General features: G+C 41.2%; 1 protein-coding gene across 4 annotated transcripts in view; it reads left to right on the top strand.

Moving 5' to 3' along the window:
• Window positions 1–20544, top strand: part of LOC127428735 (protein transport protein Sec16A-like) — a 30607-nt gene that overhangs the window by 1786 nt on the left and 8277 nt on the right. For all 4 annotated transcript variants that reach the window (XM_051677309.1, XM_051677310.1, XM_051677308.1 and 1 more), the window contains exons 2-22: window positions 1231–4180; window positions 4298–4431; window positions 4597–4691; window positions 4787–4910; window positions 5018–5207; window positions 9010–9160; window positions 9585–9727; window positions 10185–10246; window positions 10347–10485; window positions 12267–12506; window positions 12594–12691; window positions 13364–13445; window positions 13522–13639; window positions 13770–13881; window positions 15697–15802; window positions 15918–16058; window positions 16161–16274; window positions 16688–16862; window positions 17001–17356; window positions 17886–17933; window positions 18047–18208. In XM_051677309.1, the coding sequence (XP_051533269.1) occupies window positions 1283–4180; window positions 4298–4431; window positions 4597–4691; window positions 4787–4910; window positions 5018–5207; window positions 9010–9160; window positions 9585–9727; window positions 10185–10246; window positions 10347–10485; window positions 12267–12506; window positions 12594–12691; window positions 13364–13445; window positions 13522–13639; window positions 13770–13881; window positions 15697–15802; window positions 15918–16058; window positions 16161–16274; window positions 16688–16862; window positions 17001–17356; window positions 17886–17933; window positions 18047–18208 (5688 nt within the window). In that variant the 5' untranslated portion in view covers window positions 1231–1282. The remainder of the gene's footprint in view (window positions 1–1230; window positions 4181–4297; window positions 4432–4596; window positions 4692–4786; window positions 4911–5017; window positions 5208–9009; window positions 9161–9584; window positions 9728–10184; window positions 10247–10346; window positions 10486–12266; window positions 12507–12593; window positions 12692–13363; window positions 13446–13521; window positions 13640–13769; window positions 13882–15696; window positions 15803–15917; window positions 16059–16160; window positions 16275–16687; window positions 16863–17000; window positions 17357–17885; window positions 17934–18046; window positions 18209–20544) is intronic.

Raw genomic sequence — 20544 nt, 5'->3', positions numbered from 1 at the left:
TATTGTCCACCACTGGTCATGTGAACCAGTCATTAAAGATAAAATGTGGTATTTTAATAAACAGAATCTGTAGGCTATCTGTCCACTGCTGGTATAGATTAAACTATGCTCTCACAGAGGTAAGGCCCCTGGCTTTGAAAAATGTCCAACAGGTTTCAAAGTTCAATGTAACTTAATTCACATTTCTTTCTGACACCCGGCCTGCAATGTGCCTGATATCAGGTTTCTGATCAGGGTGACTCTTCATAAGCTGTGACAGTAGTCTACTGCTGTTCTCATTTCTGCTCATTATTGGGCTTTTGAATGTTAGATGATGTGGTAATAAGGTGGTGTCTGATATTATGTTGATAATCTGTTTTGGACTGTTGTCCACACTGATCCTTTAGAGCATGAATGGGAAACTCAATTTAGTCTAAAATGTTGGCCAACTGGAGGGTGGTTTTAGTATTTAAGTCGTAAAATTGTGGTGGACTGTATATTAGCTACAGGAACAGCCCCAGAGAAGCATGAGTTTAAGCGCTTTGCGCAGCGACTTGTGTTTTGAAACTGTAGCCGAAATACAAAATCATTAGGCTTCCTTCATTCCCAGTTTTTCTCAGGAGCGACAAAGTGTATAAAAGGGCTGCTTGACCTTGTACGGTTATGGGAGTGGTGCTCTGTTTCTGTGTGCTAGTAACACTTTTGTGTGTTTGTTTTATATATACCTTTTTATAGAGGTGTCATGTTGCCCTGTGCTGACACTCAAGGCAAGTACATCTTTTAACAAAAATGGACATCACTGTGACTGCTATTGTGGCCACATACGCTGTAGGGATGGTCATTTTTTCTATTTAGTTACTCATGCACATCCCTACACACTTCAGGTAAATTTGGTTTTCAGTCCTGTTCTAAGTGTTTAGTGTTGCTCTGTCCACACAGAGTTCGGTTCTTTACGGGTGTGACAACGACAAAGAAGAGGGGGGAAATGCCTAGAAATTAATTCCTCCTATTTATAAATCTGACCTATTTAGATATGGGGTTAGCATGATTTAGTGTCTCTGTAGATACTGTATTCTCATTTGGGGTGATGAAAAAACCATATGCTCTGAACCTGAAGAAAATTTGAAACAGCATTTGCATCCATACAGCAAAAACATCCAATTCAAGTACAAAATACAAAAAGACCCATTTCAACCTCATACAATTGTTGCAATAAGAGATTACATAAATCTGATTTTTTCCCCCCTTTAGGGAGATTTCCAATAAGTTTAAACACTTTGGAGGCTTGTGAGTGTAAGTGAAGATGCAACACCCTCCTCGGACAGCTCCCCCTGGAGCTAATGGACCTCCACCTGCCTCCGGTGGCTCAAATGCCTTCAGAAGAAACAGACCCTACAAGCATGGGGCTGCAGCTACTATGACAGCAGCTGCCCCGCCAACCCAGCCAGTGTCTGATCCATTTGCCTTTGGCAGGCAAGGTCTTTCTCCTATGGGAGGGGGGAGCCAAACTCCTCCCACAAACAACAACCCACTTCCTATGCAAGCCCCTCCAATGGCAAGGTTCAACCCCAATGCTCCACCACAAGGGCCACCACCAGGAGCACAGGCAGCCTCACCTGGCCCCCCACCAAGAATTTTTACACCACAACCTGTTCCCCCAGGGCCTGGTCCAGGTTCTAACCCTCCTCCTGCAGAACCAGGATACTTTAATTCCCTAGGTTCCATGCCCTATATTGCACAGTTGCCTAACCCAGCCCCTCCTTTCAGTTCTAACCCATCCCATCCTCCTTCCACAGCCCAAACACCCCCGGTTCAAACCCCAACTCCATTTCAGTCCCACCCCATGCCCCCAGTCACATCTCATTGGGTGCCTGACCACAGAAGCCGCCCACCGTCTGTTCAGAACTATTTTCAGCCAACTAGTGATCAACCATCTCAGCCTTTCCATTCTCAAGCCCCTCCCCTTGTGCCCTCACCCCACATAGCCCCTCCCTTGACACAGCCCCCTCAGAATCAAGGTCTGTTAGCTCCACCAAATGCAACTGGGTTCAGTGCAGCTCAGCAACAGAACTCCCACTTCTCAGCCCAGAATTATTTCAGTCAGTCAGGTGGACCCTCAGAGCCATGGTTTAGTCAGAACCCCCAGGACCCGTCGCTGCGTGCCTGCCCTGTCTCCTACTCGGAAGTCCCTAGCGACCCTGGAACCCTTTCAATGTTCTTTCGGGGTAATGATGTAGAAAATGAGGAGACACTGTCAGGGGAGGGGCGTGTAAATGGGGTTGCACACCCTTCCCACTCAATGGCTGAGTTGTCTCCTCCTTATTTGAATGACAGTGGTAACATTCGAGCTGGTGTAGGGCCATGCGATTCGGTGGAGAATCTGGAATGTGTTCCGAACCAAGAAGTACTGCCTAGTGAACAACCACCAAGCCATACCTTTGAGGCAGGCCCTAACTTGGAGACACCTGACTCTGCTTCTCGTCTTGCCCGCTCTGCAAGTGTCTCATCCAGTTACAGCAACGTCAGTCACAGCAGCGGACATGGCCCCCACAGTGGCGGCCATGCCTCTCGGCGACAACAAGGTGTAGTGGGAACATTTATCCAACAGGAGAGCCCTCGCCCAGCAGATCAGCCTACTTTGCACCTCTCCACTGGTGGGTACTTTGAACAAGTAGACTCTAACTCAGCTGCAGAGGCAAGTCCTACCTTCCCAACTCCTAGTCCTCCTAAGCCAGTTGGTGTGTTCCAGGCAAGTGCGAATTCTTCCTTTGAGCCTGTCCGCTCACATGGTGTAGGTGTTCGGCCTGCAGAGATTGATCGTGCACGTATGGTCATGGAGAAGGGTGGACGTGATGTGCAACCTGGAAACTTAGAACAGCCCCCAGACAACTTGGAGACCATTTACTTAGCGGAACGACGGCCCTCATCTCGAGCTCAGGGTGCACGGCGCCCCAGTGAGAGCCCCGCTACTACACTCTGGGCTCAAAATGACACTTCCAGTCTAGGTGCTAATATCCTGTTAGCACCTGCAGCGCCTTCTCTGGCTGCAACATTTGTTCCAACACATCCAGCTGAAGTCATCCAGCCACCGGAGGATGGGCCTCTTGATTTACATCCACCTAGGCCACACCCACAACCTTCCTCTGAAAACCTGGAGAACCCACCAGACTCCACCCCTCAGGCAGGTTTAGGATATGCCTCCTTGCTAGTAGCCACTCCTCCTGTAGAGGCCCTGAACCAGCCTTTGTTGATTGCTCCACCATCTAATTACAGTTTGATTTCCTCTCAAAATCCCTTGCAACCATCAAATCAAATAAGTCTTCAAGAGGCAGCCGCACCTGTCCACCCATCCTCTCAGCCATCTGTGACCAATCAAATGGCTCAGACTTCTCCTCCAACCAATCAGCCACAGCCTCTTTTCTCTCACACACCAGTAAACCTAAATTCTTTTTCCATTCAAGGTGTATTAAATCTAACACAAGACACAAAAGATACTCAATCGTCTGTTCAAGCAGCCCAACCTGCTCTCTCTAGGGCTCAGTCTCTTAGAGGTGATAGCCAGTCTCTTCTGCTTTCTGTTTCCCAAGCTTCACCTTCTGCCGCTGCCATCAATCACAATCAACCTTCAAATTACGAACTGCTTGATTTTTCTATGCATCAACCACAGTCTACAAATCAGGTGTCAGGCCCTGCTGTGTCTCAGTCAGCCCATCCTTCAGCCTCGGTGAATAACACACCTGGCTTTTACCTGCAGGTCACCAAAGATGCGCAGCAAGGTGTTCAGCCTGACAGCGAGGCTAAGCCCCTTCTGCAGACCTCTAACCCCCCTCAACCCTCCAGTAACCAAAATGACAGTGACCTTACTCGCCCCTCCCATCCAGTCCAACCACCTCCAGCTCAATACCAACCTCCTCTGCAGACACCTCCCACTCATCCTGGAGCCCCTCCAATGGGGCTTGGATCTGTTCCACCTTCTTACCCAACCCAGTCTGGGAACAATGCCCCCCAGCCACTTCAAGAACCCCAACGACCTCCTTCAGCTCTAGGTGGTCAGCCTGGTTATGGCACTACTCCTGTGATGCCCCTTGGTCCAGGCTACCCAGGGTACTACCCAGGGACCTACCCAGAGTGGACCCAGGATGGAAGACTGCCATACCTGCCCCAATACCCTATGGACCCAAGAACTCAGAGCCACTATCAGGTGCAGTAATCTAATGTAGTTTCAGTGTTTCCATCCAGTGAAGCTTCTTAATGCTTGCACACATTGTATCAATATAAGAGTAAACTATGCTTTTTTTCTGTTTTATAATTTTTGCAGAATGATCCCTACCGTAGAACCGATCCTCGATATGGCTGGTATGATGGTCAAAATCCCAGTTACCCGGAGGGTGAACGTCAACCAGAAAGGCCAAGTTCTAGAACCAGCCAGTATTCTGACCGACCTAACTCCAGGTGAGGGAGACAAAACAGCACTTGCGACTGGCACAGGTGAACCAAGGTCAAATGGACTTGGTTTGGACTAAAATCTCTAGTGTGAAAGTGCCCATAGACTGAGTTTTTATTGGTTTGTCATTTTAACATGATTCCCTTATCTTTCTCTCTAATTTCCCTTCTCAGGCAGGAGTATCCAGAAGACTCTTCTAGACTTAGCCGTAGTGCCTATGATGAGTACTATGCAAACTGGTATAAGAGATACTATGATGCTTATGGAGGTAAAGAGTGATCTGCCAACAGATACCTGCTCTTTTGGTATCAAAGTGCAAAAACGTGGTGTTTCGGCTTTTTGTTTACATGTTTGTGTGTTCAGATAGGAGCTGGTGGTATGATCCAAATGCTATGTATGATCCACGCTACTATAGCTGGCCATATGGCTATGACCCTGATGCTGGCAGAAGAAGAGAGGTGTATGACAACCCCCAATATCCAAACAGGTACACGCATACACTTTTAAAACAAATCTTTTTTCTTAGACACTAATACAGTCACATTCCTCAGTGCACCACCTCTCTAACAGTGTTTCCATTGTAACCATTGCTAGGGCAAGAGAGGTATACAATGACCCATGGCAGTACCATCCTGGTTGCGACAAAAGCTTTGATGATGAGGGCTGTTGGCGTGACCCGTACGCGGACGACATTGACCGGCGTTCAGTACACAGTGAGCGTTCAGTTCACAGTGTGCATTCCTCACACAGTCGCCGCAGTAGCTTCAGTTCTCGGTCACAACAGGTCAGTGTTTGTATGTTTTTTTACTATTTATGTGTGTGTGTGTCTATGTATTGTGTGATGGGGATGTAAATCGAAGATTATTGCTTCTTCCGATTCTGGTTTCATTATACAAAACCTTTTCCGAAAAAGTTGGGACAGTATGAAAAATGCTAATAAAAACAAATTAGTGATTTGTAAATTATATTCACCCTTTGCTATATTGAAAGTACTACAACTACACATTATATGATGTTTTAACCTGTGAATTTCATTATTGTTTAAAAATGTACAGTCATTTCAAATCAGATGATTGCAACGTGCTCCAAAAAATTTGGGACAGTCGAGTGTTTACCAATGTGAAACAACACCATTTCTTCTAATAACACTTATTAAGCATTTGGGCACTGAAGACGCAAGTTTAAGTTTAGAAAGTGGAATTTTCCCCCATTCATCCATTATATAGGTCTTTAGCTGCACAAGTGTACGGGGTCTTCGTTGTCGTATGGTGCACTTCATAATGCGCCACACATTCTCAATTGGAGACAGGTCAGGACTGCAGGCAGGCCAATCTAGCACCCACACTCTCTGCTCACACAGCTATGCACTTGTAATCCAGGCAGTATGTGGTTTGAAGTTGTCCTGCTGGAAAATGCAGGGACGTCCCTGGAAAAGACGGCGCTGGATGGCAGTATTTATTTGCTCCAAAATTTGTACATATCTGTACATACGAGTTACCCATGCCATGGGCACTGACACACCCCTGGCCCATACAGACACTGGCTTTTGGACCTGATGCTAATAACAGCTTGGATGACCCTTTTCCTTTTTGGACCAGATAATACGACAGCTGTGTTTTTCAAAAACTATTTGAGTTGTGGACTCTTTGGACCAAAAAACACAGTTCCACTGTTCTACTTTCCATCTAAGATGAGACCGAGACCAGAGAAGTCAGCAGCGCTTCTGGACAGTGTTGATGTAGGGCAGTGTTGGGTGTAATGCATTATGAAGTAATTAAATTACTTTCTCATTAAAGTAAGGAAAGTAATAAATAAAAAGTAATGCAATTACTTTTCAGATAGAGTAATTAGTACAGTAATCTAATTGCACTGTAGAATTAATTACTTTTTTAGAGTAACTACCCAACACTGTAGGGCTTCTGCTTTGTATAACTTGCATCTGTGGATGCAGCAGTGACTGGTGTTGACTAACAAAGGTTTACTAAAGTAATCCCAAGCCCATGCTCATGATATCCATTACAGATGAATGATGTTTTTTAAGACATTGATGTCTGGGGGGCCTGGGTAGCTCAGTGGTAAAGACGCTGGCTACCACCCCTGGAGTTTGCTAGTTCAAATCCCAGGGCATGCTGAATGACTCCAGCCAGGTCTCCTAAGCAACCAAATTGGCCCGGTTGCTAGGGAGGGTAGAGTCACATGGGGTAACCTCCTTGTGGTTGCTATAATGTGGTTTGTTCTTGGTGGGGCGCGTGGTGAGTTGAGCGTGGTTGCCGCGGTGGATGGCATGAAGCCTCCACACACGCTATGTCTCCGTGGCAACGCGCTCAACAAGCCACGTGATAAGATGCGCGGGTTGGCGGTCTCGGACGTGGAGGCAGCTGGGATTCGTCCTCCGCCACCTGGACTGAGGCGAATCACTACATGACCACGAGGACTTAAAAAGCACATTGGGAATTGGGCATTCCAAATAAAAAAAAAAATAATAAAAAAAAAAAAGACAGTGGTGTCTGAGGGTTCAGCAATCACACGCATTCAGAAGTAGTTTTCGTCTTGCCCTTTACGCATCGAGATTTGACCAGATTCCTTGAATCTTTTAACTATATTGTGCACTTTAGAGGGTGAAATACCCCAAAATCCTTCCAATTTGTCTTTGGGGAACATTGTTCTCAAAGTGCTGGATTATTTGCTGAAGCATCTGTTGGCAAATTGACAATTCTTGAACGATCCTTGCTCTTGAAGGACTAGGCTGTTTTTAGAGGCTCCTTATATACTATGACACGACTGCCTCACCTGTTTAACATCTCCTGTTTCACATTGTCTTGTTATTTCAACTCGTCAGATTGTTATTAATCTTAAATTGCCCGTCTCAGCTTTTTTGGAGTGTGCTGCAATCATCTGATTTGAAATTACTGTACATTTTCAAACAAAAAAAAACAATGAAATTTACAGGTTAAAACATCATATAATGTGTAGCTGTAGTGCTTTCAATATAGCAAAGTGTGAATATAATTTACAAATCACTACTTTTTGTTTTTATTAGCATTTTTCAAACTGACCCAACTTTTTTGGAATTAAATTAACAATTCTCTTAGTTCTTTTAAAGAAGCAGCTCCCCCATTTATTGGTCCTAATAAATGGATTTTAATAATTTTGTTAACATAATTTTTAGTTAAAATATTTCTCTTTACTCCGAATGTATATCTTTAACTACGTATTGTTACATAAACAAATATCAAGTATATATAACAGTAGCAGTTTCTGTTGATTTTGAGTGAGACATGACTTAAAGGGATGACTTATGGATTAGTGAGTCAGATTTAGTACCTCTCTGACTGATTCAGTCTTTAGATTGATTCATACGGATAACTCGTGAGTTTTAGACTGGTTCTTTTTAAACAACTGGCTCATGAGTAATTTGTTTTCGAATCTGACTACACTGGTCAGGCTTTATATTTGTTATACATATTCGACAACTAAATAGAATGTTGTCTATTTATAGTCTTTCTTTTACTTCACAGTGGCCAGTCTTTTTCATAACATTCAATTACATCCTAACCCTAATCCAGACTGCAAGCTAAAAACTCAGCTGTATCATACTTTCTTGTGGCATGGTGTTGTAGTTTCAGTGAGCTCGTTTACATAGACACCAGAAAGCCGTTTATTCCGAGAAAGCGTCTTAAGGCTCAAATCGGCTTATGCGTTTACGTGCACTGTGTTATCGGCTTTCTCTTTACTCCTGTATACATGCGGCTCGGTCAGTAAGCAGTTTCCTCCAAAGCAATGCAGTTTCCCCGTGATGCTTGTGTAAGGAACAAAAATGGCATCCGAGGAAGATTTTGCCATTTTATTCTATGTTGCTGCACTTTATTTCCAAATATTTAAGAATTGTTGCTGTGTTGGTTTCCGTAACTTTTCATCGCGACCTACAGCAGAATTGCACTGCAATAGTGGGGCTTCCCTCTTACGTAAAACTTTGATATTACCCCAGTGTACTTCATATACATGGTTGTGGGGGACAGTAGTAGTTATTTTAAAATGGTGTGTATAAATGGGTATATTTTATAGTGAATGTGCTTTTCCTTTTTCCCACTGTACTTCCAGAAATGTTGAATTCTTTCCGCTGTGTTGACTTGTTTATATGATTTATGGCTTCATCCAATGATGTCTGTTATCCGGTCTGTTCCATGCACACATATGCGCATTCCTCAAAAACCTGTACGAACCCAGCTAATGCATTAACATGCCCTCATAAGCTGCGTTTTCAGAGAAACCCTGGTGTGTTAAACCGCTTTATCTAATTGCGATCTCGTTTAAATTGTTTCAGAACGCCACTTTCTGCAAAAACCCTGGAATAAACTTCTAAATTCTTAAGTGCATGTAAACGTAGTCCGAGGCAGTGCAACACCACAGCTGAAAAGCAGTAGTGGAAATACCTTCAGAATATTTTAGTACAATGTTCCATTTGTAGAACGAAGCATGCAGAACATAATTTGCTCATGATATTTTGATAAAAATGGAAGCAGCTCTTGTTCAGTTTCTTAATTCCCAACCCTAATGTGTGACAACTTTTTTCTTTCTTCCTGCAGAGTCAGTACAGGAGTCAGACAGACCTTGTTAATGCCGCCTATGATGTCACTGGGACCACTCTTTACAGCCAATATCCTGACCCTTCAGAAGCCACCAAGTATAGTCAGATTCCTCACACTGCTGACAACACCTGGACGGCCCCAGAGCAGCGTAAATATTACAAACAAACACTGTCTATATGTTTACACATGTATTTTTAAATTCAACACAGGTGATGAAAGAGGAACGATGCAGTACTTTAATATAGAAACATGGTACATATGTTTTGGGTGAAATATTACATTTTCTGTTTTTTACTATTTTATCAATACTTTTTTTTGTACTGAATAGATTATATTATATTTATAATAAACATGTATATCGGTTTTTGTTTGTCATTTTGAATGTTTTTTTCTTCAAGCTCATGTCTCTGTGAAGCATACAAATGATGCTACCTTAGAATTTGGCCTAAACGAGTGTAGTGTAATTAAAGTAGCTACCTTTTGGAAACAGCCTTGGTTTGGGAACACGTAAATAAAATTCTGCATGAACTCTCTAACCTTTTATTTATTTATTTTTTTTATTTCTCTCTCAGCTCCTCCAAGGCCATTAACCCCTGAGAAGTTCTCTATTCCTCATCGCTGTGCTCGGTTTGGTCCAGCTGGTCAGCTGATCCTTGTTCAACCCAACCTGCCCTCTGCTGGTCAGCCCACACTCGTTGAGATCCACAGCATGGAGGTAACAATTAGAATGGAGTGTAAATAGAGTGATTACATAATCACATTTGATATAATTCATTAAAAAAGGATGTCTCAAAATGGTAAAAGAATTAGATGTTTAAGCAGTTTTAAAGTTATAAATTCTGTAAACGGCTTGTGCATTGAACATATCTAGTGCAAGGATAAATCTCACAAAACCTGTCCAGAGCTTGTCCGGGTCATATTTCACCCTAAAATTTAAATAAAGAAATAAGTAATTATAATTTGCTTAAAGAAAAAAAAAAATCCTTTTTAGAGCCACAACGTTTTTTTTTTTCTTTTCCTTTATGACATTGTATCTTTAGACCATAAGCTCCCCTTGTTTTTACTGTGACCACAGATTTGTTTTTTTTGATTGGTTATAAATAGTCAAGTTCAATGCTGGTTGCTCAGTTAGCTCCTTTGTGTCTGATGGCTTGGCTGTAATGTCATTCCAGACGATTCTTCAGGATTCTCCAGAGCAGTCTGAATTGCGTTCCTTTCCCGGCCCGCTCATCAAGTAAGAGATTAACTTTATCCACTTAACGTGCCACATATATATATATATATATATATATAGTCAAAAACAATCCAGTCATTTTGTGTGTGTTTCTCTGCAGGGAGGAGACTCATAAGGTGGATGTTATAAAGTTTGCTCAAAACAAAGCTCAGGAGTGTTTGCGAAATGATAACCTCATCGACAAAGACTCTGCCTACCTCATCTGGGAGTTCATTGTGCTATTATGTCGCCAGAATGGGGTGAGTGTTTGTGTACCCTAACCTTAAGGGAATAGTTCACTCAAAAATGAAAATTCTCTCATTTAGTCACCCTCATTCCATCCCAGATGTTTGACTTTTTTTCTTCTGCTGATCGCAAACAGAGATTTTTAGAAGAATATCTCAGCTTTGTAGGTCCATACAATTCAAGTGAATGATGACCAAAATTTTGAAGCTCCAAAAAGCACGTAAACGCAGCATAAAAGTAATTCATACAACTCCAGTGATTTAATCAATAGACTTTTTTCCACCATCAGGCCGAACAGTTCTCATCGCACAACCGTACCGTTCCGTGCTGATCGGGGCCAGTAAGCATGGTTACAGTTTCTTTTCCCACTGTGGTGCGGTAAAATAAGGAGAATGTACGTAACAGATCCATCTGTTGGCGATGGCGTGAGAGGTAAATATTGGAGCAAGTTCAGTGCTCTATGGAGAGTATTCTCATATTCCAGTTTTAAGGGCTGCTTTTTCCCCTGGATTAAATCTGCCAATAAACAGCAAAGACATGGACCATGTCGCAAAAAGAAAAGTAAAGAGAAAAAGGTAATAGGTTTACCAACATTTGCTGAGGGCTTGTGTTTGCCACCGGACACGAACATGCAGAAAAGTAAAAGTTCCCAGACTTGCTAAAAAGGATATTTATATATTTATAAGTATTATATGCAAATAGTATATGAGAATATATTGATGTATTTTGAGTATAAATGAGCTAGTAATCTACTTCCCTGACGAAAAATGCGTGTAGAAAAATAAATGTAGGCTACAATACTAGTTAAACCATCATAATAAAATCATGAAGATACACTAAATGAGTCACCTCGTACTAAAGCCATTCCACCAAAAATCCTGGGCTGAGAACGGTTTATAATCGTGCCGTGCCGAAATGTGCTTAAGTGGAAATGCTACTGTAACCGTTCCGTACCGTACTCTGAACCATTCGGCCTGATGGTGGAAAAGCGGCTAACGTCTTCTGAAGCGATCCAACCGGTTTTGGGTTAGAACAGACCAGAATGTATCTCCATTTTCACTGTACCTTTTCACTTGCAGTCTTTAGACATAATCATGATTTCAAGCTTGATTACACTTCCTAGTGCTTGACGCATGCGCAGAGCGCTAGATGGCGTTATAGGACGTGTGCTCGAGCTTGAAATCATGATTGCAAAGGAGAGTGCTGATGTCAAGATGTACAGTGAAAAAGGAGTTACATTTTGGTCACTTTTCCCTTCAGAAGACATGGATTAAACCACATTCAAGAGGTAAATGCACCTACAGTAGAAAGCGTTGTCACTTTGTTTTTGCAAAATGTAACATGCACAGAACAGCCATGAATATCTACAAAGAACGATCTGCTTGCCGAAAGGTTATTTTTGCAGTGACAGGCAGCAATAAATGGCCAATTATACATCATCAGTAGTGGTTCACCTTCACAAATTATGCTAATACTAATGGCCTTATTACTTCCATACCAATTTTGCAGTTTTCACAGCAGCCAAACAAAACTGATGTCAAACGTATCCAGGTCCACACCAAAAGCTATTGTTGCTACAGGAAAAGCTTGTTATTGTATATTAACAGTAAAGTCTACTATATGCATTTGTATCCTTTAGTAGTTCTATTTTTTTAGGTATCTGGTTTTATATTTAGTTGGCCTGTTTCAAAATCATCCTCTCCAACTACCTTTAATCTTCAACAGTAGGTTGAAAAGAATGGTCAAATAAAACAATTAAACTGCAGTGTTTGTTTTGTTCTTTACTCCGTTTTAGACTGTAGTGGGCACAGACATCGCTGACTTGTTGCTAAAGGAGCATCGCTCTGTCTGGTTGCCGGGGAAATCCCCTAATGAGGCAAATCTCATTGACTTCAACAATGAGGCAATAGAGCGCTCAGAGGAAGAGGAGGTGGGGCCAATCTCCCTCCTATCAGACACTTACATGGGCGTGCCAGAGAATGTCGGCAAGGAGACGGAGCGCTTTAGAGAGCTACTACTGTTTGGACGCAAGAAGGCAAGACGATGCACAGATATAAATTGCATAACTTTTCCCACACATTGCAACAGTGGACAGTAGCAAATTTGTGTGTTTGTGTGTCAGGATGCTCTGGAGTCTGCGATGAAAAATGGGCTGTGGGGACATGCACTGTTACTGGCCAGCAAGATGGACAACAGAACACACGCCCGTGTCATGACCAGGTAAACCATACATACATGTATGCATATACCACAGAAAATTATCTCTACTCGTTCCACAGTTTTTAACGACAAACAAAAATGACATTCACTGTACCGGTAATACACTTACATTGAAAGTCTATGAGGATAGCACTGCTCCTTAAAAATGATATTAGCTTGATAAATAGCTTGTTTGTGCAAAGGTAGATGTAATCTTTCATCTCAACATGTCATAACCATGTGTAGCCAGTAAAATAATTAACATTAGCATGATGTGTGCAAGAATATCAGAAAGAAACTGTTACATAGAGAAGAATCCACTCATAGGAATTACATCTTTTGATGCATAACGAGAAGTTCATCCACCTGGAAAAGTAGCTCCACTTCTAAAAGGGATCATTTAGATGACTTTACAGCTCAAAATAACACACTTTTTTGTTGTACTGAAGTTTGAGTGCTTTAATGAAAATGCAAACTGCACATTTCTGCTTTTAAACCCTCTGGAATGCACATAGGAAGTGCATTACTGTAAACGCCATATTTGTTTGTATTTACAAACTGAGGGACGAGTCAAGATTATTTTCTGTGGTAATCATTGTAGGAACTTCTGTGGGAATGGCATTCCACATATGTTGTTGATGGATCTTAACTCATATTTAAACAAATGATCAATGTTTGTGTTTTGTCTTACAGATTTGCCAACAGCCTGCCAATTAATGACCCTCTACAGACCGTTTACCAGCTCATGTCTGGACGAATGCCTGCTGCTGCTACTGTAAGTGTGTGTGTGTGTGTTGATGTTGGAGACACATATTGATAGTGTTATTCATATCTCTCTGTTTTTCTGTCAGTGTTGTGGAGATGAGAAGTGGGGTGACTGGCGCCCCCATCTGGCAATGGTGCTCTCCAATCTCACTCATGCTCTGGATCTAGACACGCGTACCATTTCAACCATGGGGGATACATTAGGTATCTAAACTTTTATAAATATTACATGCATATGCACGGAAACTATTTCTATCATGTGGGTAAACTTACACACATATTGTAGATGCATCACTGGTCCTGTATTCACGCTTTAATGATCTGTGTGTAACAGCAACTAAAGGTCTGGTGGACGCAGCTCATTTCTGTTACTTAATGGCTCAGGTGGGATTTGGTGTTTTCACCAAGAAAAGCACCAAGATGGTCCTGATTGGCTCCAATCACAGGTGTGTAAACATGCAGACACACACACACACACACACACACACACACACACACACAGTCAATCGGAGCAATGTGTACACAATACCATAACCCTTTAAGCTCTGAAGGTGTTTTTAAAGATTTTTTGTTTCAATAGCATACCCAAAATTAAAAGCTTATAACTCGACTGTCAGTTTGTCCAGATACTCAGGTGACATTTCACCCCACACTTCCTGAAGCACTTGCCATAGATGTGGCTGTCTTGTCGGGCACTTCTCACGCACCTTACAGTCTAGCTGATCCCACAAAAGCTCAATGGGGTTAAGATCCATAACACTCTTTTCCAATTATCTGTTGTCCAATGTCTGTGTTTCTTTGCCAACCTTTTCTTTTTGTTTTTCTGTTTCAAAAGTGGCTTTTTCTTTGCAATTTTTCCCATAAGGCCTGCACCCCTGAGTCTTCTCTTTACTGTTGTACATGAAACTGGTGTTGAGCGGGTAGAATTCAATGAAGCTGTCAGCTGAGGACATGTGAGGCGTCTATTTCTCAAACTAGAGACTCTGATGTACTTATCCTCTTGTTTAGTTGTACATCTGGCCTTCCACATCTCTTTCTGTCCTTGTTAGAGTCAGTTGTCCTTTGTTTTTTAAGACTGTAGTGTACACCTTTGTATGAAATCTTCAGTTTTTTTGGCAATTTCAAGCATTGTATAGCCTTCATTCCTCAAAACAAAGATTGACTGACGAGTTTCTAGAGAAAGCTGTTTCTTATTTTCCATTTTTTACTTAATATTGACCTTAAGACATGCCAGTCTATTGCATACTGTGGCAACTCAAAAACAAACACAAAGACAATGTTAAGCTTCATTTAACGAACCAAATAGCTTTCAACTGTGTTTGATATAATGGCAAATGATTTTCTAGTATCAAATCAACAATTTAGCATGATTACTCAAGGATAAGGTGTTGGAGTGATGGCTGCTGTCTAGATTTGGGAAAAAAACAAAAAAAAAACAAAAAAAACTTTGTGATCAGCAGAATGGCACCTTGGTGAATTAAAGTACCAATTTCCTTCTGAAACAGCTAAATATGTACATTATTTCAAACTTTTGGCCACCAGTGTATCTCTGGGTGTAAATAAGGTGGCTCCAAAAATCTGCTTTTGTTTTCCCAATCATGTCAACTGCATCTAAGAAAAATGTTGTTGATACAACAAAGCAATCAAAAGTTATAGCATTGCAAAAATAAATTATCATAGTGTCCCAAAACGTCTCCAGACAAATAAAACATAATAATTGTACACAAACAATTAATTACACATGCAAACACAACAATGACTTAAGGTATGTATAGCATGGAGACATGATTTTAGTAATGAGATTTCACAGAATGAGTACCTTTAGACTCATTGAGTCTGCATCGAGTTTGTGTCATTTACATGGCGCCATCTCTTGGTGGCCATATGTAACATTGTGCTTTGTGTGGATGATCTAATGATCTATGTATCCGATTACCTTGTCTGTGGGCTCGGTTGAAAGATAATCACCTCCCCTAAATAATGGTATGTGATATTTTATGTTCCGTTTATTTTTCCTGAAGTTCTAAGTGTAAACACGGCATATAAGCAACACCAATGTAATTGTCAAAGACATATACTTAGCTATTACTCACTATATTAGGCTGGTTGTATTCTACTCTTTGAGAGCTTCCAACAACATATGACACATGGCTATTTGATCAGTTTGATGTTTTTACTGATTATAATTTATAATAATATGATAACATAATATCCATTCATGCACTCATGCTTAAGTCTCTCTTTCTCTTTCTCTCTCTTAGTTTGCCGTTTTTGAAGTTCTGTTCAACAGAGGCAATTCAGCGTACAGAATCGTATGAGTATGCTCAGTCTCTCTGCTCTCAGCCTCTCTCTCTACCCAACTTCCAGGTGAGACGCATGTATAAACATACATCCGTCAGTATATTATGATTTTTACCTTAGTAGTCTTAGTCTGTGTTTGTGTATTTTTGAGATCATGACCTTTGCTCTTTTACCTACACAGGTGTTCAAGTTCATCTACGCGTGCCGACTGGCAGAGGCGGGACTTTGCGCTCAAGCCCTCCATTACTGTGAGGTCATCTCGGATGCTCTCTTGAGTCTACCCGAGTACCACTCACCTGTGTTCATCAGTCAGCTCATACAGGTACTGTAGATACACTTGCTGGTGATGTGCTCAAATGTTTATTCAGCCTATGTAGGAACTGAACTAGTCAGGTCTGATCTTTTATCCTGTGTTTTATCACAGATGTCTGTCAGGTTGAGGTTTTTTGACCCTCAGTTGAAGGAGAGACCCGAGCAGGAGCTGTTTATTGAGCCCGATTGGTTACTACATCTCAGACAACTCGATGGACAAATCAAGGTGTGTCTTTTTTATTGTTGGAACTGTTGAGGGTAACACTTTATAAGCTGCACATATTACATAATCATGGGATTAACTAGCAACACATTACACCTTTTTAAATGTACACCATTTATATCTGGAAGTGTTGACAAAAATCTTGCATTTAGAGTTCATTAAAGAACATGACAGGGGCATGGTTATATATACATTGTGTCAGAGGGACAAACACAAAAACTTCCACTTCGGACAATAAATAACACCTTCAAGCCAATTGTAGCGCTTTCGTTCTGGAAGTGAGCCTCACCCTAATGATTGCAAGAAAAAGCAACGCAAAAGGAACTTGGCTTTAATCTCCATAAAAAGTGACTTTTCTAGACTAATTCAGATTACTATTTTTACTACTATACTGTGCATGTTCTTGTCCCATCCAGGAAGGTGTTATAGCTTTCCGAGCAGATCGCAGTACACCACAGCTGTACCACTGCAGTACTCCCAGTTCAGAGGACCAGTGCAGCCCACCTGACCCCTCAAATTTGACCTCTGATCCCCACAATCCACTCATGACTTCTCTTTTGCCCCCTGCAGGGGTACAGCTAATGCCACCAGGTACGACATAGTGGGCAATGCGTGTGTGTGCATGGAGAAACTGTGAGCGTCACCATAGTTTAGTTTTATCAAATTTTCTCATGTTGTGTTCATTTTGATGCCTCTTATCAATCACCATTTACTGTTATCTCTTTGTAGCCCCTCCCACTATTCTCCAGGAAGGGGCAGTCCCTCTACAGCAGGCCCCACCTCCTGCTGAAAGTGTTCCGTTCTACCCAGTGGCCTCGGGAACTCCACAGCCCAACTTTGTGGCACCGTACCAGCCTGATATGCATGAGCAATACATGCACATGCCATCTCAAATACCCTCACAACTGCCCCAACAAATACCCACCTACAACCCCACAGAAATGCCTCCACAGATGCCACCTCAGATGCCCCCACCAATGCCTGTGGCAGAAACTGGCCCTTCCTCGCCTCAGCAGTTCCCTCAGACTTCTCCAACGTTCCCCCCTCCTCAGGGAAAGGACTTCTATGATGAAATGGCACGCATGGTGAGTTAACAAAAATAGAAGCCCAGAATACCATATTTGTTGCCACCACCATTGTTCGGTAATGCTACATTGTTGCATTACTCCCCAAAATTAAGTTTCCAAATACTCTACATTGTTACTTTCTGTGGAATGTCACCTTTCTGCTACTTTTTACTTCATTTGTACTTGTATTTGTCACTAAATGAAAATACATTATTTTAAGCAACAACTGTTACTTGTTTCAGATGTTTTAAAAGACTTTTAAAAGTATTGTAATGTTAACTTTAATTGTTACTTTTTTTTTTGGAAGATATCATAGGCCTTACATTTAAGTTGGTTTTGCATTATTTGAATGTGAGTTTTCAAATATCTTTGTCAGTAAATTAATTTGAAAAGTAGCACGTTTTTAACCTGAAAGTAACCAAGTTATTTATTTGGAAAAATTAACTTTGGAATAATTGTGTAAATTCTTGTTACTTAATCTGACCATTGTTAGATGTTTTGTGCTTATGTAATTTGTTTAACTGGTTCCTGTTGTGGTTCTCTTAAGGGTCCGGGCAGAAGATCCAGAACCACTTCACAATCGTCAGTGCACATGGTACAATCCATCTTTATCTGTTTTTATTTCCTCTCTGTACCTGTTTTTATCATTTTTTATTAAAAATTTTTTCCCAATGCATACATTTTGCCCTGATTATCTCTGCATTTCAGACATCAGATCGTCGGTCTCGCACAACGTCAGAGTCGTCCAATCATTCAGGACGAGAACGCAGCAGTTCAGTAGTCCTTAATACTTCTCCACCTCCCCCACCCATCCCAGAGGCTCCGCCCCAGGAAGAACCCAAGAAGCCCAAGAAAGACTCTCCCAAGAAGGTCAGTACATATTCACAAATTGTGAGGAGCCAAATCAAAACATTGTGCTGAAACTGAAAATCTAGACAAACTGGGCTGAAAACCAAAGATTAAAAAAAAAAAAAAAAATAACATTCTTAATATAATTATACATTTCATATTCATTAGTATTCATTGCAATGGGCATTCAATCTCTTAAACTCTCATATTCTACAATATTAATCATGGCATTCACATGATTCATGCCGATTTGAACTCCATATGAAATACGGAAGCGCTACACTGTGCTGGGGAAACGCTTCACTCCAGCGAGTCCAGAGGTCCTTTCTCCATAACTTGATTATTGACACGGAATCACTGTTGTGTGTGTTTGTGGTGTGTGCATCGGTGTAATGACCCCTGTACACATCACAGAGGTTCCACATTATTCTAACCAGTGTTCAGAACTTACATGGAGCTGAATAAAATGTCATTTGAAAATTGGTCAATGCGTTAATCTAAAGAAAAATTAACCTTTTTTTTTTTTTTTTTTTCCTGATTTGACATTAGATACCTTGGGGTGTAAATATCATGGCTCTGAAAAACTGCTTTTGTTTTGTTCTCAGTCATGTCTCCTGTAACTGAGTAAAATGTTGTGTTGATATGACAAAGCAATCAAAAGTTATTTACAAAAATAATTTATCCTAGTGTCCAAAAACGTCTCCAAACAAATAAAACATAATAATTGTACATAAGAACTAATTACACATGCAAACACAACAATGACTAAAGGTTTGCAAAGCATGCAGACATGATTATAGTAATGAGATTTCACAGAATTTCATTCTGTGCCATTTGAGTCATCATTGAGTCTGTGTCATGTACTTGGCATGAATCTAGTGGTGGCCATATGTAATTGGAGTGGTTGATTACATGACTCTCTGCCCAAATATGGAGTACTGTCACCACTGGTTGGAGCAGTCTGAACCCAGTTCGATTAGTTTAGTGATCCATGACTCTACAGCATTTCCGATGATGTCATCTGATCCAGGAAAGCTAATGTGTTTGTAGCCAGATAACGAGTTGCCAGATAGCAGGGTGATGTGTGCATATTGTTGTTCCTGTGTGTTATCAATTGATCTATGCATCCGATTACTTTGTGTGTGTGAGCTCGTTTTAAAGATAATCGCCGCCTCCAAGTAATGGTATGTGATATATTATGTTCTGATTCTTATTTTTTTATTTTATTTTTTATTTTTCTACCAATTTGGAATGCCCAAATCCCAATGTTCTTTTTAGTCCTCGTGGTCGCGTAGTGATTTGCCTCAGTCCGGGTGGTGGGGGACGAATCCCAGTTGCCTCCACGTCTGAGATCGTCAACCTGCGCATCTTATTACGTGGCGTTGCCACGGAGACATAGCACATGTGGAGGCTTCACACCATCCACCGCGGCAACTGCGCTCAACTCACCACACACCCCACCGAGAACGAACCACATTATAGCGATCACGAGGAGGTTACCGCATGTGACTCTACCCTCCCTAGCAACCGGGCCGATTTGGTTGCTTAGGAGACCTAGCTGGAGTCACTCAGCATGCCCTGGGATTCGAACTAGCGAACTCCAGGGGTGGTAGCCAGCGGATTTTTATTTCTTATTTTTCATGAAGTTATATGTGAAAATGCGGCATGTGAACAGGTGTTGCTCATATGAAACATGTATGTCAAAGACATATACTTAACTATTACTCGCTTTATTTTTGGCTGGCTCTATTCTATTCTTTGAGAGCTTTCCAACAACATATGACACATGGCTGTTTGATCATTTTGATGTTTTTTACCGATTACAGTAATATGTACAGTGCAAAATTTGTAAGAAATTTTCAGGATGGAAAAATTCTGATTTGTCTGCAAATTTCAAAGCACTTGTTCAGTTTACATGCATTGTGAAGTAGAGCTTCTAAGCTTTAAATCTATACCTATTATGTGTTGGTCAAGTCTAAATTCATATTTTGATAATTCTCTTTTCTCGCAGGCCTATCCGAGCTTAAAATAGTGATAATTTGGAGTATAAATTTGATTTTAATTTAGAGTTATATTGAATTCTAATTAGAATCGTCAGCTGAAATCTAAATATTTAAGTAAAATCCACGAATAGCTGGATCACTTTATGATGGATACAGTTTTCTTCACATTAAAGTTTTGGTTAATGGTTAACTGTTTTCAGTCTATTTTCACATACAGCCAAAATCGAAAATAGCATTTTCAGCTAAAAAGTTGTCGGTGGCCAAAATTTAACAATTACGCAAACTGAGAAAGATGCAGACCAACTTGACAATTACACAGTTGCAATGAATATGAAATGTCTTAAAACTCTCTTT

This window comes from Myxocyprinus asiaticus, chromosome 38 (genome assembly GCF_019703515.2).
Source record: "Myxocyprinus asiaticus isolate MX2 ecotype Aquarium Trade chromosome 38, UBuf_Myxa_2, whole genome shotgun sequence".
NCBI classification, from domain to species: domain Eukaryota; kingdom Metazoa; phylum Chordata; class Actinopteri; order Cypriniformes; family Catostomidae; genus Myxocyprinus; species Myxocyprinus asiaticus.
Note: the sequence above shows the minus strand (reverse complement) of the source record. Positions and strands in the feature narration are given on the sequence as shown.